Source organism: Channa argus, chromosome 9 (assembly GCF_033026475.1).
Source record: "Channa argus isolate prfri chromosome 9, Channa argus male v1.0, whole genome shotgun sequence".
NCBI classification, from domain to species: Eukaryota; Metazoa; Chordata; class Actinopteri; order Anabantiformes; family Channidae; genus Channa; species Channa argus.
In genome coordinates this window covers 25,603,791-25,627,648 of record NC_090205.1, presented here as the reverse complement: position 1 = coordinate 25,627,648, position 23,858 = coordinate 25,603,791, and the positions used below count along the sequence as shown (strand labels likewise).

At 39.3% G+C, this 23,858-nt stretch overlaps 1 protein-coding gene across 1 annotated transcript in view; it reads left to right on the top strand.

Moving 5' to 3' along the window:
- Positions 1-6,996: 6,996 nt before the first annotated feature.
- LOC137133263 (inactive dipeptidyl peptidase 10-like) overlaps positions 6,997-23,858 on the top strand; it is a 215,822-nt gene continuing 198,960 nt past the window's right edge. Inside the window, exon 1 of the mRNA XM_067516710.1 lies at positions 6,997-7,276. Within this exon, the coding sequence (XP_067372811.1) occupies positions 7,217-7,276 (60 nt within the window). The 5' untranslated portion in view covers positions 6,997-7,216. The remainder of the gene's footprint in view (positions 7,277-23,858) is intronic.

The window sequence follows — 23,858 nt, the reverse complement described above, 5'->3', positions numbered from 1 at the left end:
ATGGTAAACACCAGATGCTATTTTAGAAATACTGATCTAAATATGAATCCACAAATTCCCCACAGCTCATGATCAATCCTGTCACAGCCATTGTTGACAAATGAAACTCATTTATTAGCATTTACTGTAACTTTACAAATGTTGATTATTATTTATTAGCTTGTGAGACCTCGCAAACTTGAGACTTTGTTGCTTCTGAGGCAGTTCAGGTCTGTTTTGATGAAAATGTAGAGTCTTTTTCTAGAAACAAGCAGTGTAAAAAGTAATGAAATTAGTTACTTCCACCAAAAACATCTTGTTATTTACTTTCATTGTCACCACATCAAAGATTGATTGATTGATTAATATTTGTTGTTGCACATGTCACTATTGGCAGCATAATCAGCAGTGAGCTAGTGTGGAAGATGACAGTGCCTACATTCAACAGCTGGAAATATTCCCATTACTTTGATTTTGTCAGGACAAAAGGGGAACATTATTCTAACAATCACAGGCACTGATTCTGGGAAATGGTGAGCACTTATTGAGGAAATTATGTGGTGAGAATAAAAATTAGACTTTAGTCTGCAGTTTCCTGTGTTTCCACCACTCAGTTGTTTTGATAAAATTGTTTTTCATCCTCGCATGATGAATGTGCTCATATGTGCTTATAACAACCAGCACTCCAACCGTTTCCTGACCTTAAAATTGACTTTGCCTGTATGTGTAATTACCTCAGTTTACTCAGATAAAGGAGTGTGATGTGAGCTCTTGGTGTTTCTGAACTGAGGACTATGTTTCCAAAGTAATGTTACTCTATTGGCACTTTTTGGTTTGGAAATATCAAAAAGCAAAATCTTTTAGTGCCAGAACACATTGTGATTACACAAAGTCATCCATGGCATTTACCTTATAGAGCGACTTCACCAGTATTCAACTTTCCTTCTATGGCTTTAGTTTAATGTGTAAATGTACATTTAAATTTCCCTTTTGTTCTAATTCTATATTAATGCATATTGTACAACCCCAATTTCAAGAAAGTTGGGATTATGTGTAAAACATAATAAAAACAGAATGCAATTATCAACCCATATTTTAGAACATATAAAACATAAACATCATATCAGATGTTGAAATTGAGAAATTTTACCATTTCATGGAAAATATTAGCTTGTTTTGAATTTGTTGGCAGCAACACATCTCAAAATAAAATTGTAACAGAGGGAACAAAAGGCTGGAAAAGTAATTGCTGCAAATGGAGGAGCTTTAGACAACCAATCTGTGACGAACTGCGTTGAAAAATTGTGAACAATTTCAGAAAATTTTCCTCAACGTAAAATTGTAAAGACTTCGAAGATCCCACCATCTACAGTTTATAATATCCTCAACAGATTCAGAGAATCAGGAGGTTATCTGTGCGCAAGGGAAAAGGTCGAAGGTCAAAACTGGATGCCCGTGATCTTTAGGCCCACATTGAAAACAGGCATGATTCTATACTGGACATCACTGCATGGGCCATATGTGAACACAATCCTCAAACACTGCCGTGGTCTCTGGGCCAAAGCTCATTCAAACTGTTCTGAGGCAAAATTGAAAACTTCTGTTGGTTAGCCATCAAAAAGTTCTGTGGTCAGATTAAGCAAAATTTGGAAAGGATTTCCTGCGGACTAAAGAGGACCATCCAGCTTGTTATAAGTGGACAGTTAAAAAGCCTGCATCTCTGATGGTATGAGGGTGCATAAGTGCCTATGGTGCAGGAAGCTTACACATCTGGAAAGACACCATCAATGCTGAAAAGTACATAGAGGTTTTAGAGCAACATATGCTCCCATCCAGACAACGTCTCTTTCAAGGAAGTCCTTGCATATTTCAGCAAGACAATGCTAAACCACATACTGAATCCATCACAACAGCATGGCTTCACAGGAGAAGAGTCCGGTTGCTGAACTCTGAATCCTGCATCAGTGAAGAATGGGACAGCATTCCTCTCCTAAAACTCCAGCAACTGGTCTCCTCACTTCCCAGATTTTTACAGACAGTTGCAAAAAGAAGAGGGAAAACTACACAATGGTAAACATCACCCTGTTACAACTTTTATGAGCTGTGTTGCTGCCATCACATTCAAAATGAGCTATATTTGGTAAAGTGTCTCAGTTTCAACATCTGATGTGTTGTTTATGTTCTAGATCTATGGCTTTTGGCTTGTCCCTTCAGGGGTGGCCACAGCAGAACGTGTTCTGCATGTTGATTTGACATTAGTTTTATGCCCTTCCTGCCGCAACAGTCCCATTTTATCTGCGCTCGGTACCAGCACCAAGGTGGCCCTTGATGGCTGGGTGTGGCCACATCTGGTGGGGTGGGATTCGATCCCGCGGCCCAAAACTACAAGAATTACAACACAGAATTTACAACATAACAGAATGCAGAATGATGTAGTACTCTCAGAGTACTTTCTGAAGCTACTTTAAATGGCTTCCAGATATAACCAGATAAAAATATCAGTAAGGTTATAAGTATTACTACACTTATTGTTATGTACAATGACACAGGGAATTTAGTTATGTCCATTAGTAGCAGCTTTTGCATATCTGTCTTTATGCCAGGCTCTCAGGAATTGCTTTAATGCTCAGATCTGTCAGTGTAAAAAGAAGGCAGGCAGCCATTCATTAAATTGGTTGAATCCAGTTTCGCCTGCAGGTAATGCCAATCTGTTAGCTCCATCAATAGGTCCATCTCCATTGCTGTGCATTGAGTTCTGTGCACACAGTGGTGCTTTGTAGTTATCCTGTAGTCACTGAAAGAACCTATTACATGATGCATGCATGCTCAATCATGCACATCGCCTGTAATGCTCCGCTTGTGACTTTGAAGAGTGATAACAAAGGAGCTTGATAGAAACACAAATTAATTCTGTGAATGTTGCATGTGCATCTTTTTTTGCAGATGTCAACTTTAAAGAAATACTCGTTTTGTTTAAATTATTCAAAGCTGAAAATGTACGGTGCCCTGAAAACTCAACACGCTGCAACTTCAAAACATACATGCAAATAGGCAAAGCACAACCAGTGAACTCTGGTTACTGGTTACTCGGGCTACCTGTGTACCTTTTTTTTTTTTTGGCTAAGAGGTTGTTTAAACCATTCAAACAGAAAGAGCAGGGGCCAAAGGAAAGGCCGCACTCCTCCACAGACCTACTAGGGGAGCAACACTAACATGTTAAAGCTTTTCACTATCATGACAGAAATCCCAAAAACCAGACTACAGCTTACCAACGGAAAGCCAGGGGGACCCTCACAACATGGTGCACTAAAACAAACATTGTTCTGTCAGATTGGTCAGCTCGTTTTCTTCATTTGCTGGTGTTTTGTTGTCTATTTGCTTGTGTTAAAGTGCATTGAACTCCCTGGGCCACTGTACAAAGCTCCTGAAAAGCTCACACATAATCGCTGAAGCTGAAACAATAAATTACCAAAATAAAAGTGATGATTTGTACTATTTGCATGCACAGGAATAGACCAAAGGTCCACGTACATACAGCCAGGTACAAGACCCATACAAACACACCCACTCACTCATCCATACACACTCTCATCACCTATTCAGGCATGACAGATTAAAGTGAAACCGATCCTGTGGATTCAGTCACAGTGTACCCATCCTCCCGCATGATATCAACCCCAGATATTTACACTGAGCTCACTGCACATCCTATTAATTTATATGCCAGTACATATCTACACATGGGACATGATTACCAGAAAGTTTGAAGATGTAAGCAACCACCTACATTAATTTACACCTGCTTGTAGAGATTAAGACACTTTAGTTATATATAATAAGTTGCCCTTAATTAGCACAGTGTGTCAGCCCTCTAGTTATACCAAAGCTTTAAAGCTTACTTAAATATGCCTCTATGCAATTAATAGACTGCAGAGTAGAATGATAGTATGCAATAAAAGAATACAAATGAATAACATTATCTTGTGTAGTTGTAGGCCTCTTCCCCATATACAGTACAGACATTGATATGCAGCCTGAGACACTTGTAAGGCAAAAAAGCTAGTCAAGATGCAATGGGCAGACTTGATGTACAACATCCCTTTAATGAACCCCCTAGATAACAATGCATGATGGGAAACAGATGCACTACAATTGCTCAATTAACCCTCAGTCCTTTGATACAGAGGGTCCCTGAATTTCCCAACATGTTCAGCCATAACTATTTGCAAAGCTGGACCCAGGGAGACATGAGGAGAACAGAAATGAGACAAAAGAGGAAAGATTTTTTTTCCATAGACAAAGAAGCAAATCTGAAACACCATGGAACCCGAGGGCTGGGTGTAATTTATCAACTTCTGAAGGCCACCGCAGACACATTTACTCACTGTGTCATGAAGAAACATATTTCTCCCCTGCCTGTGGGATCACCTCATATCAGTGCCTTTCCCCTGTAACTGAGAGTTTCCCTCATCCCTGTCGTAAGATTATGTCCCTGCATGCCATGCCATCCACGATAAGCATATGTTTCGAAGTTAAATTCCATTATGCATACACACATTGCCGAGACTAGTGAAGTAAGTGTGCTGGGATTGAGCAGACTTCTCTCCGACCATGTTTCTCGTTTCACAAAGATGACGCTACAGTTCTGACGTGTAAACCAAAAGGCGTTGCATCGCTGCTGACGTCTGGGTCAAGACAAGATTGTCTATCGTGTCGGCTGTGAAACCACAACTCGTGCTGATCGCGAACGTGAACTGAGCACACTGTCTGGATTAACACTCATTTCTTTCCTTCATCTTTTGCAGGAATTTGAAGCAACGTGCAAAGCCAAATTACAAACCAAATGAAAATAGCACCCAAAGGCTGGTAATTATTATCTATTGTTAAGCATGTCATAAAACATTACATGCTTCTTAGCTGCCTCATTATTCAATGTGTGAATGGAAATCCACCTACCTGTCCTACACTATCTCAGCCGTCATGTTGTATACACTCTGCCTGACTAAAGTAGAGTTCTAGATGAAATTACCACTAATTAGTTGGTTCACAGCCAACATGGGCATCTACAGTAGTGTTCCAGCAAGGTGATTTATGATGCTTATGAGTGTGTACACGAGTGCACGGGAAATCAAATTTGAGGAAAACTGTGACGGAAAATTAGTAAGTTGTTATTTTGAGTCATATGAAAAAAACTGATTTAAGCATAGTCAGAGATCCATGTGAACTCAAACAGGCTTTACTCTCTGTGATTATTGCTCCTATTAATAAAGGCTTATTATGGGTCAGCATTGTTTCCAATTCAACGCTGATCTGAACCGAATCTCTGCCCAAATGATTCTGTAATGTGAAATGTTTCCAGGCCTTATCTTAATGCTCCAGACTGGCTCGGCCTTCAAACTGACTGATTTCGAATCATACATTCCTATTTACAACTTGAAATCCTGTAGTGTGAGAGAATCAGTGAATGAATATTGAACAGGAAGCTCCAACAGCCAATGACAGCGAGCAAACCAGGAACAATAGCAGCTTGTAGCAGTAGCTTGCCCTGCAAAATGTATAAGCTGTGCTGATTCTGTGGTCTCAGTCACACGTTCACCTACAGTTTTCCCCACAGTGCAAAACAGAGCACACACAAGTGTTACAAGTTGATGACGACAGTCCATCTTCATGTTTGTTTTGCTCTAAAGTTTCTCTAAGATCCTGGGAATCACCACTGTGAAATCTTTTAGTATGCAATCCAAGTTTGTGGTCCTGGTCTGGTATGTTCGTTCTCATAATTAAAATATAAACAAATGGGTAACTCTGTCCTTTTGTCTCCTGTCTTCTATGCTTTCGATTTGAGAATCCTCTAGTGTGCACTAGACATAAGTATAATGAGGGCCACAATCCACAGTCCCCCATCTGTGTAAAAATGTAGTTTACGGTTCATCTGAAGACAATAAAAAGCTTTAACTTTCTGAATCACATATCTTCACAAATCTTCCAACGTTACAGCTTTTTAGTACAAAAGTCTCTTTTTTTGACCATATCCTTTGACTGTAACTCAAATGTTAATTTGATTAACTCCAATTAACATTTGAATACATTTTTTGCACAGAAAAATCCCAAGTCAGCAGCACTGACGCAAACATCTTAAGCCAATATGGCTAATGTGCTGCCTATTCACAGATCCAGTATACATGAAGCATTATTAGCATATATCAGTTTTGACAAATATTCTTTTTAGGTCTCTGCCAGCTCTCTGGGCTTTTTAGCTGCAAACTGTTCCACTATATTAATCATGTTAGCTATTACCTAACCAGAAACTTAAGTGTCTGCTCTTTAGTGGTGACCAGGTTGCATGTACACTGGGCTTAAATTTGGACTGAAAACAGCTGCCTGCTGCTGCTCGAAATGGTTCTGATGAAACTGTTAAAGCTGTGCGTTGCAAAACCAAAGTATGTGGTTTAACAGGGCACTACAAGCAACAACTTTCACATTGCATATAGTTGATCCATTGCTGATGTAAAACTTGACTATTGATTGATTGATTGACTATGTGCATATGCAACAGACAGGGTTGCCTTAGCATTCCACTGCAGGTTAATCCAGACCTGCATCAATATAAAAAGGTGTTTTACTGTGCCTCTGTTCCTTTGTACGTGTGTGTGTTGTGTGTGTGTGTGTGTGCCTGGGGCTAAATGCTATAGACTTTATAATTGCTTCTTGTGTAACTGCTGCCTACTAGCTGGACTAACGTGAAAACCAATGTACAGACTGACACTTTATGCAAATTCCTGCTCCACTGCACCTTAGGCTACACTTTATGTGCTGCTTCCACTTCATGTTGGTGCTGTGTGAGAAGCAAAGTGAATGCATTAAAAATGAGTATGTCTCTGTGAGTTCTGCGTATTTATGACCATATGGAAATCGATTGGGAACGTTGGCACATAAACCGACGCCGTATGTCCCTCCGTTTTACTATCCCATCGCAACCTCCATTCAGAAACTTGTGCAGTCGCTCCCAGGTATCAGTCGTCGCGAGCCATTTGCGCACATGCCTGTTTACCGCGCTGCGTTGGGCGAGCCACATACAGTAGCTGTCAGATGCGGTTGCGCGCTTCAGCCGCACACGGAACAAAGACCGAAACACCGCTACTCCCACGCTGTACGTTCATAGTGGGCTCGCATTGCTTCCCTCCTCGTCTGTTTTGTCTCAGTTGGAGGATAGGAGGACTGTTTTTGTCGCCGTCCCAAGATGAACCAAACCGCCACCGTATCCCATCAAGTTAAATGCCAGTCCACGAAGGTCATCAAGGTAAGCTTTGGGAACGGTTCATCTCCGCTGCGGCGAACTTGGTCGCATTTTATTGAACTCTGTATTTTCAGCTGCAGCCGTGTGACAGCTGTAAACTTCAGTGCAGGTTTGGCGAGCGGGTATGCGCATTGACGCACAGCACTTTGGAGACGGATTAAGAGGATGCATGTGTCCGTTATAGCCCGATGAAGTCATGGCTTGAAGAAGCTGTTTTATTTTGGCACGAAAAGAAGGCAGACATGGGAATCTTGTGGTTTGGGTTTGAACCATGGCTCCATGACGTGCAGTGTAGACTACATGTGTTGGATTAGGAGCCACACTCTGGCGCAGTGGGGAGATTTCATTCATATCACGTTGTGCTCTTTATTATTATATAGTCATAGACATGAGTCTCCATTCGCACAAAGCACTGGCTGGTGTGAGTCTGCCACTTCCAGGCGGCTGTGCTTGGAACAATACCTGAAACATGTCTCCATCAAACACCTTTATTGGCATTTGATGACGTACCGGCTGTTCAACTTTTGTCATGCACAGTCTCGGGAGATCATCCAACCTGTTGTTAGAATTACCACCGTTCTTTTCGTCCCGTTTCTGTCACGACAGAGAAACGTCTCCCCTCGACAGCATCCGCATTGTCTTCGTATATTGTGCACCCAAATCCTCGGGATGAAGGAGTGTGAAATTAGTGTTGGCGTGTGCGTGCTTCTCAGGCAGTGTGTGTGTGTGTGTGTGTGTAAGTGTGTGTGCGCACGATATCGATTTCGCCCCGGATCCTGCATCACTTTTCAGCCTCGAAGTCCCGCCAGAGGAATTTAGCTTGGTGTAAACGGATCGATCCTCACCCGCACTATACACAAAAAGATGTGCAGTTTTTTGGAATTCCGCATGTTAGAATGAGTGGAGTGGGATTTTCAAACTGGATCTGTGTGTGTGTGTGTTTATGTGTGTGTTTGATGCTCCTTCTCTGTGACCCTTGCTCTAAAGTCAGTTCCTCATCTGTCATCTGTCTCTGTGCTGCTGATAAAGCTCAATACAATGCTCAGCAGTTAAATGGTTTCACTGGAGCAACCGGGATAGAAGGCACTGGGATGTGCTGAAAATGAAGCTGCTGCTGTCACATTTGTGGAGAGCATCCAGCTGGGTTCTCTAGGCGTAACATGGTGTCAAACTTCACATACAGTATTTTTGTTTTTGTTTAGGAATAATTCTTGATGATGGGGGGGGGGCTATGATCCACATCGGTGAATGTGGATCTGTGCAAAAAATGTATTCAAAAGTAGAAATCTTCTAAAGTGAGTCTTTTTATTTGTGAAACCCCCTACTTGTGTCCCCCTGTTAACTTATAGTGAGATGGAAATAGAAAAAAAAGTTGTGCACCAAAAAAACTGCAACGTTGGAAGACATCCATGTAATTTGAATCAATTGGAAAGTTGAAGCTTTTTCTTGTCTCCAGATACACTTTTTAAGACATTTTTGCACAGGTGACGGAGTGTGGGTTTTGGCCCCCTTCACTAAGACTGGAAGCGTCTTTTAGAGGGATCTCTTAAAGGCCTATATAAACAGGAAGTACAACCGGTTTTAGTGTTCGTACAGACTGATGCTTAATAATTGCTTAGATGGAATAAAGCTGATGACATTATAGCATATAAATGTTTGCTCAATGCACTCTTAAGTAGCATCTCATGTACAGTAGCTATGTTTTAGATTTAAATGATGTTTCTTGTTTATGTCAAGTGGTTGTTTATGTGCAGTAACGTTGGCTGTTCTGATAACAATGTGAAAACTGTCTCATGGTAAAAATCTGATGGTGCATGAATGGAAACTGACTTATAATGAGGTAAATTGATACAGTAAGTTTCAAATACTGGACAATAGAACGTTGGAGTCCTGTTCTAAAGAACTCTTTCTATATCCTAATAAGGCTTTATGGCACTGCATAGCTCCATTTTCTGGCGGATGCGACACGAAGGTAATGTTTAAAGTGAGGATTTGAAAAAGAGGAACTAAGTAAGACACCAGACTGGATTAAAAATATTGAACAGAAGTAATGTAAACTTCAATAAGGTTAAGATGAGATCACAGCAGAAAAAAAAAAAATGGCCCTGACATTGTTGAATTATACAAAATAATGGTAGTGAGGAGGAGTTTCATCAAAGTACTAATTCCTGCTTCTAGGGATTTTAATAAGCATTTACACGTTTAAATATCATGGCCTAAACATGCAACATGTTTGGCTAAACTAGATAATTTGCAGGTATTTGTTCATATTTCCCCTAACAAAACAAAAAAAACACGTCGTCCTTCCGGACTGTGTAGGTGTTGATCCGATTTAATTGACAGTGACCAAACTGCCCACCAGCGGCCATCACTCAGCATACACTGGTTCGACTGTGACAGTGTGCCCTGGGCAAAAGTGGTCCTGGTCAGACAGCCAAAACTAAAACGTGGGCAGAAAACTGAATTCATGAATACCAAGTGCAATATATCCATATCTTTGCATTTCTCTGGACGAGAAGTACACATCTAATTGCCCATTCCTCAGTCTAATGACATGGTTGTGTTACTCATTGTCCAGTAAATAGGTGGTCAGGAGGTGTCGTCCTTACCATGGCCAATCACGGTGCAAGCTCATCCATGCCCGATTGATTTTGATTGTTTGCACAGAAACTTTCAATCTTTTCTCACCATATTGTCAAATCATTAAAAGCAGACATCCTTGCTCAGAATACTCATCCAGGAAGGTAATAAATGTTTTCTTTTTAAATTTCGGCCACAGAAATGTTGCTGCATATCTACTGTAGACAGTCTCACTAATGTTTGATGGGAGCCCCACAAAAATCTATCCAGCTCGCCACGAAATAAGAGAGATGCTGTCGCGCATGTAGAGAAACGTTCAGAATAGCATAGTAGCTTTGAGACGCCTTGTGCTGACTGTAACTTCCAGTCATCTTATAGTTTTACTTTTTTTTAAAAAAAACAATTGTTTTAGTTTTTATTCTTCCACTTTAATTATAAATTTCAGCCAGTCAGGCTCAGTCAACCCATGAGTTTCACGTGTATCTACAATCTGTCACAGTGGCAAGGACGTTTGGGAGTTTGTCTCTGGTTTAAACCATTGAGGATCAATGAAGATAATTAGAAAAAGCACCTATTAGGTTTTAGAAGCCAAGGAAATGAAAATAGACAAAGCAAGAACAACAGGTATTGAGAGGATTACAATTTATTTCCAAGTACCACATGACCACATGAGAACAGGCCGTATGTTATTCCTACTGTTGTGTTATCACAAACTTGCATCTATAACGGTCTATAATGAGAAGGAAGTAAGCAGAAACTGTGTTGCCCATGTGCAGTAGAAGAATTAGAGCTTGTATTACCTGTATTTTTGCACAGCTTGATTTACTGACAAACATTGACACACAAATAAATTATGTGGGAAATCCAACATCCTTCTAGACTTTCGGAACCTAAATTGTTTCACATGCTTTGCTTCAGTTTACAGTAATGACTAACTGAGCTTGAATTACACTCCTTGAGAATATTCAGCCTCATATCGTGATGCTTGGAGGGTTGATGATGCTTTCGCAGCAGTGTCTCCCTACGAAAAGACACTTTCTGAATCTCTACTATACTCTTCCCTCTCGCTTCCTGTCTTTTAAACTTCCGTTTGAAAAGGAACTGGAGCAGGGGGTGCTTGCTGCATTCACAATCAGTATAGTGTAAAAACAACACTGAAAACAATGAGTTGGAGTGTGCGAGACTCTGCATTTGCTGCAGCTACTTTTTGCCTTTAGCTCTCAGTGAATCTGTCTCGGCAATCAAAAACAAACAGGAATCATGTCTGGATTAAATACTCCAAAAGTCCTCTGTGTCACTAAAAAAATGCTAATCTCTCCATGCCCAACCTCCGTTGTCTGCTGCTGAAGTCTTAACAGCTCGCTTTTATCCTCTTAAAAGCCCCTTCTTCATGTCATAGCTGTGTCCTTACGCCACTAGTCAAGATAAGAAATCCAATTAGGATGAGGCAGCAGATTTTCCGTGGGTCTTAGCTCCTGGGCTCTCGCTGAGTTTAACAAGGCTGCTGCTGCCCAAGACTCGTGTCATCAGCGGTCCTTGGAAGTGTCAGGTCCACCCACATGCAGATTGCAGCTATAAACTGGGACTGTCAGAAAGGCAGGGAGCTGTGTCAGTGCTCCTCTGCTAGTGTGCACATCAGCGATGGGAGAACAAGGTCATGTACGAGAATGTGCTACATTTCCAAAGCCGTGCTGTGCATTTACACTGACTTTACTCGGTGGGGATGCTGACAGGAAGTTTGGGGAAGAGTGGCAGTCAGTGATTTATGTAAGTGCAGAGGACTGAGCCTCTGTTTTTCAAATACAAATTTTAGGATCCTGTTTCATGATGACAAGACAAAGTACATCAGAGTGTGATTGTACGGCACTATCCGACACCAGCTACCTTCCAGTCATTTATAGTCACATTACTTTTAAGGTTCTTGAGTAACAAAAAAAGCCTGGAACAGAAAATTAAATTGACATGAAATCTTTAAGCAGTGGGCACAACGAAGTGTCAGTCTTCTAGAAAATTTATAAGCACGGTTTCTGCACGAGGGGCTAGAGGCAGGAGGTTCCCAATTAAAACGTCACATGTACATGCAGCCAGTAATTGCATTTACACTGCTTTATAGACGGATCATTAGCTAATTTCAAATGTACAAACGGACATTCAGACATTTGCTGTGCGACACGTTCACCATCTTTGTTCAAATTTAAAACATTAAGCTACTTGACTTCAATCATTTTGATGAAATATATTTCAAATCTATTGACACTGTAAACCATCTTACAGTATACATTTAATGGTGTTGGTGTGTGGGATTGGGTGATCCCGGCTCACTGGGCAAAAGGTTGGGGACACCCCAAAAGGCTGGTGAACAGGTCACCAGCCTTTAAACTGTAGTGCTTGGAAAATCAATGTGGCACAGTTGGATTATAGCCTCTAACCATAAATCTATCACTTGCATAATTAGATTTGCTTTTCAGCAGAACATGTGCATGAAAGAGTATCCTAATTTAGTACTCAGACAACCATTTGTAGTTGTTTTTCTTGAGAAAGCTGATGTCTTAACCTGGTTCCTGTAATCAGGGAAGGGGATTAGGGAAACCTTATTTTGCCAGGTAGCATTCTCCTGGAGAACAAAGATTTCTCTGCCATGTCGTATACACATAATCAGGTTTCTAATCAGCTTTCTACAAGAGCGCATATGCAGCAAGGCTGCAGAGAGTGAAAGTGCTGGAGTAGTGTAGCTGGATGACAAAGAGATCATAAAACCGAGCAATCCCTGCTCTTTTTCAGGATCTTCTTTCACCATGCATCTGTTAAAATCTGTAAATTGTGCTCCCCCCCCCCAAAAAAACCCAGTCCAAAGTAGAGGAGAAATCTAATTACTAGATCTTTATTACTCATCTGCTGCATGTAGAGACAGATTTACAGAAAACCACATTGCTACAGTCTATGTAAACACAATTACTGTCAGAATGATCCATGCAGCAAAAACATATATTTCATTTTTATTCCATGCATTCTCATAACCTGATGCCGACATTAGTCATGATTACACTGCTGGAGATTTAGGTCCAGCTTTATGATACTGGCAGTGCAAAATAGAAAATAGTGTCAGTCATAAGTTTCTGAAAAAGAGGCCTCTGATGACCACTCGTGCACATTTTGCAATGGCATCTATAAACCCCATTAAACCTCCCATAAAGGCTCTATAGAGTTCACCATGCTGCCCCAGAAACCAAAAGTATGGCACCATCTAGTTACCGGGGGGCCTCGAATGGCTTCTTTGCCTGGGGCCCCCCAGAGATAGGCAGGGGTCTACACAGGGCTTTAATCGGTAGTTTAAATATCAGCCAGTCTACCCTAATCAAAATCATCATTACTGCAGAAGTTGACCGATATTCATCACGTTTTTAAGTGTTTGTCAGTATCAAAGTAAATCTATTTATAGCTGCAACCCAGTTGCCCAAGTAACTACTACAAGCTATTTGAGTGTAAAACATTGAATCCATAGTAACATTCTTTTAAGAATTTTAATTATGAAATAATTCATCACGACACATTGTGTATAGTTGCATTTTAACTTTTTTTTATCTTGGTTTAATATTTATCCACTCTGTTTTACTTATTTATTCACCTATAGAGATTATTTATTTATTTATTTTTAACCTTTTATATTATAATTATATGAAACAATTCACTGTGTGTTATATTCACTTCATGGAGCAATACTCCACTGGATTGTCTTTGATGTAGTCCATGAAAACTTCCTGTTCTCAAAATAGAGCTTTTTTGTTTCCCATCACTGGAGATATATTTGGACTTTAAACACTGATATGCTTTGATCCAGCTCAGAAATCACCTTATTGCAGATAAAGCACTTTGTCAAGATCTTACACTGTAGCTGAAGTCAAAGCCAGTCACATGTTAAAGATAAATAATGGGAATAATGTTGATGGAGCCCGCCAAACTCTCAGTCAAACTCTGTCCTGATTGGAAGTCCTAGATAAAAATCTCGTCCGTCTCTTAAAGTCTGTGGTTTTAATCTGAAATAGCAAATTCCAGCAGATATGTTGTGTGTCTAATAACTTAAATGATACAGGTGGTCATTTTACCGTTTTGCATGTGGTGTTTTGGGCTAAAAGCCAGAAAAAGATACAATGGAAAAAGTTTGCATGTACACAACGGGAGGCTCAAGTGCACTTTTTCCAATCACTGGCTCCGTCAGCACACACTGCTGATATCTCACATCTCCGTAACTCAGCAGCCTGGATGCTCGACATCACAGCCAGTGGGTTATTGAACCTGTGAGGCGTTCCCCTGTTCAGAAGATCTATAACATAAACAGCCTTTAGAAACTGCTTGAAACTGGCTCTCTCTACGGGTGATAGATTGCTGGAATCAGCCTCATAAGAATGATTGCATTGGCTCTCGAGTTAGTAAGTCTATAAATTACAGCGCTATGCCAGCTGATCTCAATATATCTTCCCCTTTAAGTGTATCCCTCGTCCCCAAATCTCAATGAGGAACGGGACTTGTATCTGCCACTTATTTGCATAAGAGCGCTTTCTCTTTACTTGTTTCTGCAAGACGACATTGCATAACCTGTAATTTAGCAAGCTATGCACATTATACTTCCACATAATGGCGTCCCACTTAAAGATGTGAAGTAGTTGCCTTTCAGAACACTACAGAAGCTGGTGTTTATTGGGAAAATAATCAATTAGTCCTTCAGACGTTCACTCAAAATGTAAGAACCAAAATCTGTAAAAGATGCGAGTCTGGCCAAGAACTTGTCTGTGGGTCACAGTTTCCCAGAGCAGCTTCATAACACTTGATGATTAATGGTTCCTTTACAAATGTTTCTCCTTTAAAACACAATCAGAGAGATGTATGAGCTCGTTTCCATGCCGAGTTTCCTACTGTGTGTAGTGTGTGATGGTGCAGGAGAAGATTCCATTTAAATCCCATTTAGAAAGTTCATTAAAGTTAAACAGGTTTTTTTTTATGAAACATTCTCAAGCAAGTTTTGTGTATTTGCATGTCTGTGTAGTTAAAGAAAACTCTGTAAAAGTTCTGTCAGTCAGACTGTGGCAGGTCCACATGGACTTTGCAGTCTGCTGTGCAGTGAATCTGAGGTGTGAATGTATCATGAAGCACAAGCAGGGTGCTTGGACTCCTGAGCTGCAAAATGACTCAAACCTATTAGTCAGCAACAATGGTAAACCGGTAACAAAGGCCGAGTCGCTTAGCACATCGTACAAAATGACTTAAAAAGTGAGGAACATACAAGCAACAAACAGTTGGCGGTGGGGGGGTGGACCAGACCGCCATTAAAGCATTTCGTCTTGAGCTGCAGCTGCTCTGAAAATAAAAGCATCTCTTAGTTTACTATTGGAGGTTTGGGGAATATTTTAGCAGAGCGGCAACAGCTCAGTGATCAGTCAGTTTTTTGTATTTACAAATGTAATTGTATGAGGAAGAATCAATATGGAGTTTAATTCTTGTTTGACGCCTTATAAAATGTTCTCCATCAGGTGTTGTGTGTTTCCAACCCACAGGTGGTGTTTATTTTTCTGGTTGTTTCCTTTTCTATTGTTTCCATGGTATTGTGTTTTCCCTCCATATGGTGCCACCATATGTCTTTGTCTTATCTGGGGGTCCTGATTGCAGGAGAAATGCTTTGAAATGTGACTTGATGCCATTTTTCAGAAGCTTATCTACTGTAGACAAGTTTTGTCTGAGTACTAAAGCTGCACCACCATTACACTGCATACATTGGTACATACAAGTTTGGTAGAATTCTGGAGTTTCTCCATATACTCAACTATTTATTAGTTACTTTTTAGCATCTCATTAACACAAAAACAACAATATAATAATCAGAATGTCTTGATACCCAGCACAAAATTAACAAACTACTCAGCAATATGAAAAGAAATTTTAATTGTACCGTAATATGATCATCAAAACAGTGTATAGGATCTTTAATATCAGTTTTGTCGATTGATGATTTATTCTATCAATGAATAAAATAAATAAAATGCAATAATATCAGTATTTCTGTTATAGGTTCACTTTTTGGTATTTTTATTTTGCAAGTATTTCTACACTGCAGTACTTTTCAAATAAATGAACTGAGTACTTCTTCAACTACTGATCTCATAAAACATCAATCCCATTGAACACATCTTTTCTTAAACTGCCTTGATTTCTTACACTGATTTGGTTTCTGTAAATATTTTTCTTTTCAGAAAGATTTTACAGACAGATTTTGCAAGTGTGCAACATTTTCTCCAGCAGCAACTAATCTTGCGTCAATACGTGCAACTGCTTTGTAATGGTGTCAAGAATGATGAGAATTTGCTGTGTGTTACGAAGTCTGCAGCCACAAACATTTCACAAACAGAAGGAACACAGAGGAGAAAGGCACAGCTGAAATCCGAACCTTTTGGGGGAATTTATTCATGTGTTACGTCTTAAATTTGGTGTAGGATGTAGGAGTGGTGGTAAAAAAGAGTTTTGCAAAAAAGTGAGAATGGTATAAAATGTGTGTAGGTGGAAATGAGTGTGGCGTTTAAAGATAGATATATGAACCATGGACTAAGGTAAGAAAAATCTATACTTCTATGGCTTACAGCTCGCACCACATAGGTAAAAATGACCTTGGATGTGATTAAGAGTTCTTCAGCTAGTTAGTTAACATTTTTTAAACACTAAGAATTCTCCCCAGTGGTTAGCAAACAGTAGAAGCAGGCGGAAAATGAAGAGGGAGGTGGAGGAGAGATCATTTGATGTCAATATAAAAAATATTTTTGGACTATAATTATCAATGCATTATACAAGTTCCCTGTGGGATCAATAAAGTTGTTGAATTTTGAATCTTAAATGTGTTCATCACGTTAATGTAGCAGCTGATAACAATAGAGCTGATTTTAATATATTTTTATTCTAATAAGTGATTACCTGTAGATGCTGATGAGTTTGTGAATTTCACAATCTTCTAGTTTTGCTCTAATTTGCAGGCGCAGTACACAAAGTACACAAAGTCAATAATGTAAAGCATATGCCTCAGTAAAAGTACAATTTGTAGTTCTTTACTCAAGTTAAAGTCCACAACTCCACTACATAACATACCTAAAGTATTTTATTACTGAATTTGATGCTGTTGATGACATAAAAATAAGAATATTAATTCACAAAACATCCAAAGGAGAAGGTAATGGCGAAGAAAAAATATGGCAATTAATGAAAAATAAGGACAACTTTTGTCCTGCTTTAGAATAAAAATGGCCCAGCTAGTAAACTTCAAACAGATTTATACTACTTTGTGTACTGACAGGTGGTTAATTCATAATAATACACCATAATTAGGTCATTATAATTTATTAGTTATTAGACTTTGTATGAAAAACCCTAATTTGCAAGAAATAACTATTAACTAAATAAGTACAATAGTTTCCTCTGAATTGTAATAGAGTAAAAATTTGCAAGGTACCATTTGGTGCCACTATTTGACACTGTGGGAACAACTATACGTCTCAGTATTGGACACTCCAGGAGTGTCAACTTATGATGCCAAAGAAATGACTTTACACACACACACACACACACACACACACACAATACATTAGGGTTAGAAAAAAACATTTTCACACACAATGTCTCACAGTAGAGTCAAAACCCTGTCTCCTGTGGAAGTCCTGTGTCTTGTTGTATCGTTGACCACCCCATCCTCTTCCCTATGAGACTTTTTCTCTTCCTATTTTACTTCACTGGTTTAAGAGTCAAATACGGCAAAGGAAATGCGCCAGGTTTCTAACTGACTACACTAAAAGCTCTGAGCATCAATCACTGACACAAACCTTAAACCTTATCAGCATTTGACGCAGAAGGGACCGTGCAAAGCGACACCTTTTGACGCCGTGGCGATGAGAACGGGCTGCCCATTCGCACTCACAATCACACACCGATGGGGGAGCTGCTATGCAGCTGGCCAACACTCACCGGGAGCAACTAAGTTGGGGTTCAGCGTCTTGCTCATGGGACAGGAGGAGCCGGGGATCAAACCAACAACCCTGGGGTTGGTGGACAACTGTCCTACCACCTACACCACAGTTGCCCCAGAGAGTACCACAAAATTGTACATAAGTACAGCTCCTGAATAAATGTACTTGTTAAGTTAAATGTAGAGGAGTAAAACTGCAATATTTGCTTATGAATTATGTTGAAGTTTGAAACGGAAGAAAATGAAAATACTTATATTAAAAAAGATATTCCTCAATATAACTGATATTTACTTCAAGTGCTTAGTTACTTTCTACCACTGTTCACCAGGACTCACAAGAGAGTAGTTTAAAAAAAATTGTTTTTAAAGATCCTTTTTCAAATCCACCAACTCTTCTTTCTTGTCTTGTTATGTTGCCCTAAGTGCAACTCTGACTGTTATACTAAAAGCCTAAAGTAGAGATAAAGAGTGTGATACATCTTGGTACAGTAATTTCACTCCTTTTAAACTCTACATGTGTGGATTTTGTTCACTTTCAAACTTTTTTCTTTAGATTCAAGCGATTTGTGCAAAGTCCCCCTTCATGTCCAGGAGCTTTTAGCTGTGTCTTCATTAACAGATGGAAACTGGAAAAAAGCTATGAAGTGGACTTTTCATCAAGATCATAAAATACAAACTATCTAACTATGTTTTCTAACAGGCCACGTGGTGTTAAACTGCAGCTGTTTTTACAGAAGACATTTAAACATGTCACAGTAGAAAAAGCACAGGTCTAACTTAAACTAATGATGGCTGGATTCCATTTAGCTGTCTCAGTTTCAGGGCCTTGTTATCGTTCAAACTGGCTCCCTCTTCTATGAACATAGCCATCTTTAATGTTAGAAACACCCGTTCTTCTCCTGTTATAAAATGCCCAATGTGGGGAAACAAAAGTGCACTCATTTATCTTCATCAGTCATCATATGCCGAAGGTGAGTGAAATCTTTCAGGTTGTTTGTGAAGTATCCTGTTAGAGTTGAAAACTCTGGCTGAAGAGTAAAGGTGAAAAGGTGAGGAAGACAAACTGGAAAAACTCAGCTCCCCAGCAAGTGATGAAAGAATTCATGTCAGCTCCACGGTCATAATTTACTCAACATTACTGATGTTACAGGGCCTTTTGTTGTCTTTACAACAAACACAGTGAGAGAAACAGTTTGCAGACTGAATTACAGGAGAACATACTGAAACGAGGTTGCGCCCTTATGAAGGCTCATGGCGAGATGAGGGAGTGCTACCTGCAGAGTCAGTGCTGGCTATTTCATGTTGACAAATCATGTAGATTTCAGATTTTCTGTTTGAGATAGTTTTATCCTGCTTGCACAAGTAACACTAACCACTACAAAGACTGATACTGGAGTCTCTCAGTTGGACTCGATTTATCCATTTAAAATCATTGTTCGAGTTAAAAATCTTTTCCTTGGTTGTTCACTATAAAAAGTTTGACTTCTAAATTTATGACCAAAGTAAGACAAAACTCAAAATTCCCTCTTCAAAATCAGAATTATGACAGTAAAATAAGAAACAAATTTTTAATTCTAATTTTAAACTGTGTGACGTTCTGTGAACAAATAATTGTTTGAAAAAAGTTTAAAGAAAAAAAAAGATTTTGAACTAAAAATCATGACTTTAAAGGAAATAAACATTTGAATTTTGATTTCAAACTTTAAATTCTGACTTAAAACTCAGCATTTTGAGAAAGAAAAAGCCAGAATCCTTATTTTTTATAATGGCCCTACTCCTCTTTCATATTTTCCACTTCTTAGTATCTTGCTTGTTCCCCTCTCTCCCTAGTTCCCTTCACAGACAGAAACACACTACTACTCCAAAATCTATTCTCTAAGAGGTTTTGTATGTTGCAGAACCGTTCTTTGTTTTAGTGTATTGATGAATTGTTATAAGAACCAAAGCATGAAAATAATCAGCATTAGTGTGAGGACATTAACATGCCAGCTTGGTTGCTCCATGCTAAAGATGGACGTCAAATGTAAATGACATATGAAGGCAGGCTTGGTGGAAAAAAGCAGCCAGCAGTGAATGTGAGTTCATTAAGACAGCTGGGGATTGTATTCCAGGTTTAGGGGTGGACAGATCCGACACTTGGCCATTAAAAGAAAACCTATTCATCATGTTCAACAAGTGACAAGTGTGTGTGTTCACAATGATTTCTATGAGCAGGGAGCTTTTTTCACATTTGTCACATTTGTTTAGAGTCGTGGTCTTTATTTGCCATTTGCAAAGGGACAGAATTTCACATACATTAAACAGGTATTCTTGTAGCATTCTAACAGAATTTACAGAATACTGTTCCACTACAGCAGAAAAATGCTATACACTGTACAGAAAAACGCTAATTACTGTATTGACCAAAAATACATTAAACACCATATGTGTCGAAGTGTCTCTGGGGAAGACACTGAACCTCCCAACAGCCCATCCCCAGCCGGACGTCTGGAAGTCGCTCATCATTATGTATTTACAACATCAGATGACGCCTATAAACACAAGACCAACTACCGTCCGACTCCATGAGACCCCCCGAAGGGACAATCCGGAAGCTGTTGATCTTTTTAAACTACTCTCCTGTTAAACACAAGAGATTTACAACAAGTAGAGGACACTGTTGATGTCCTCTGTTGGTGAACTAAGCCACTTTGCACTTAAACAATAACTTTACCTGTACATATGTAATCTTTCAGCCATTTTGCCTGTTCATGTTAGCTTACGCTAACTGTTTTTTGTAACAGCATCTTCTGTGATGCATTTCACACTAAAAGCGTGTGCATTAGAATTCCCTCTTAAGCACTGTGGTGGCCATGCAGCAGATTGTTAATTATTGAGGACAGAATAACAATCACATTTGCATTTTAAACTTTCATCCCAAAAGAATAAAACATGCCCTTGGCAGCAATAACTGCCTGAAAAATCAGTGGCATTCTACTGATCAGTTTTTGCAGATAATCAGGTGTGCGTTCCTCCCAAGCCTTTTGCTGAACTTTCCAAAGGTCTGTTGTGCTGCTCGGCCAGTTCCCAAACTCTTATGCTTCTCTGTCAATGCCTGGTAGGTTCAGATCTGGTGATATACGGACTAAGGCATCACCCGCAGTATTCTAGCAAAATAATTCATACGCAAACAGGAAGAATGCTTTTGGTCATCATCTTGCTGCAGATTTAAGTTATCCCCAATTATATGTTGCTCAGAGGAATTTGTCATGTCTCTTTAGTATGTAGTGGTGTCCATGCTGATTGAGGAAGCCTTGCACATGTTGCAGATCACCCACACTCCCATTGCCAAAGCATCTCCAGATCATCATGTTTTTACCTCCGGGTTTAACTGATGACATTAGTCAGGAATCTCTCATCTTTTCTTCAGCTCTGTATCTGATCTGATGTTCTTTGGGTTTGGGTTTTACAGCTCACAACTTGCTGCAGAAGGCAATCAAAGATGCTATGATAAACCCCAGCTAGTGACATTGATGCAGTAAACTGAAGTCAGTGATTTAGCTTTTAGTATCTGAGAGCGGTTTCTTAACATCACGGTAACTTTCTTCAACATCCAAACTCACAGTTGTCTTCTGGCTGAAACTTCTTCAGATTTTAACTTGCTCTTTCCCACTGTTAGCATAGAATTGTATGAACTTGCTGCAACCTGTTGCTTTTTTTAACAAGCCATGACACTTAACCCAGGGACACCTAGAGTTCAGGCTGCTACAAATCTAAATAATGGATAAACAAGAATATTAGATAATTTTTGAAAAAAGTCACGTAACTTATACTGTTAAGACTAGGCCTAGGTTTTCCTAGGCTGAATTTGTCATTATTGGTCACTGTGATTTGGAATGAGGCTTTCTTACTTTTTGGATGCAATCTGAAAGTCCTGATTACACTTTGGAACCTAATAGTGTTGCAACTCTAAAGAAATACTACTTTTTGCTTGTTTGCTGCATTTGTTCGTACTCTTTTCAACTTCAGGTTGAGAATTTTAGTTGCCCCCAAGTGGTTGAAATGTAATTGTTTCTACTTTAAAACAGATAAAATAAATAAAATAAAATAACATTTATATATATAAATGTGTGTGTCTGTATTTACTTAAAAATATGTTTCAGGAATTCAGACAGTTTCGCTGTTCTCTCCTAAGGACCATTTGGGACAGTCACTTGTGATATCACGTTATCATTACCTTCTCCCTCAAGCTTTCATCCTGCTCACATTGTACGTGTAATAAGTGGACATAGCCAGACCACAACAATCAAGCAGGGAACCATCTGTTTCACAGCTTGGCAGTGGTCTGTCCAGCAGTTCCCTGCCTCAGGACTCAAATCAGGAGTCAATCTCTTCAAGTTTAAAGCTTAAGGGGGGTTGGGGGGGGTGGCAGTTGCACTGTGAATACATAAGGAGCAAACAGACTGGAGGTGTGAATTTAGGTGTGGTTTGTCCATCTCCTAACATCGAAGTGGAGGACTTTCTGGAGGACTTTTCATGGTTATGTGTTAACTGCCTGCTGCTTTGCTATATCAGATTTCAAGATCCAAAATTTTGAGTATATACAAACCAATTGTTTTGCAATGAGCAAGTGGAAAGCATCCATTACTACCTTATGTGCCTGCATGTGTTTACCGTACTTCCATGGCCTATTGTCCATTTATATCTGCTTCATGCATCTTTCTGATTGTACGTTAATATTCTAGCTGTTGTAAATATTGTTGTAAATATGCAAATGTCATATCGTGTTCACATAAGCTCAATAAGCTCCTATCTTGTGCATCAACAATGTATAACAAGTTCTATCTATTTTGCTCATCTGTTTTGATGATAAATGCATACGCAGGAACAAATCTATGAACCTTTGAAAAGAAATTAATAGCATTTAGACTTCTCATTGAACAGGATCCTTTAGTTAATATTAGCTGCTCTATGTGCCAGAATAATGTAAGCATCATAAAATGACTTTATGAGAAGAAGCAGCAGAGGAGAGAACCAGGCTTTTGCATGTGTTGACATCAGAGTTTTACTGCAGGTAAAATAGCCAGTGAAAGGCTGACAAATAACTGTTTCAGAATTTCATTGTGAGCCTAAAAGGCAAACTTTTTCACTTTCATTTTAGTTTTCTCTTATACCTTACTGGCATCTAAAGTGTCTATCTATAGGCAGAAAATGCTAAGAAGGAAACACTAAAATGTCAAGTTATCCCCTTTCACACCTATTGTTGTACAATGAAACATCTGTCACATCCACGCTCCCTGCAGAACACTGCAGAATTGATCAATAATTGCCTGAGAACATTTTTAGAACTCCTGCAAAGATGTGTAGAGAACCACATTTGAGGTGGCATTTCCAGCTTCTTGTTGTTTTCTCATTTCTGGCTGTTTAAGGCACAGAGTGGATCCTTCTTCAAAAGAACCCACTGGGCACTATTCCCTTAAAATAAAAAGCCGCAGACACAAGAGGGAATTCCAATACAAGCTCTTGGTACAGGTGCATGATGTTTTAAACATCTCAATTTGCAATCATGAATAGATTTCTGTAGGAAGAAAGCGGAATCAGTTGGTGAAGGTGAACTTTACCAAAGCGTTGACTATGACCTATCACATATTCTGTTCTTATCACCTAAAAAAATATTTTTAGCTGCAGTTCTGTTCAGGTAAGCAGTAAGAATCCCTGCCATTCTAAACACTGGGCTGTATCTTTCCAGTAAGGAAACAACTGCAGTACAGTAGCTTAACAAATAAACCTCAACTTAGATAAAGCCATGAAATTTGCCTTTTTGCTTGTGGATACGGGTGAAGCTGGAATTATGCTTTTGCATGGATGCATTTAAGTTGGTATAATGTACCGCCCAGATCAAAGTGTCATACTGACCTACATAACAAGCAAGCCGATCAATCCAGCATGTTTTTCTGCAGATCAGATATATTTAAAAAATACATACATTATATCATTATTCTGGGATCATTTCTATGTGTTCAGATTAAA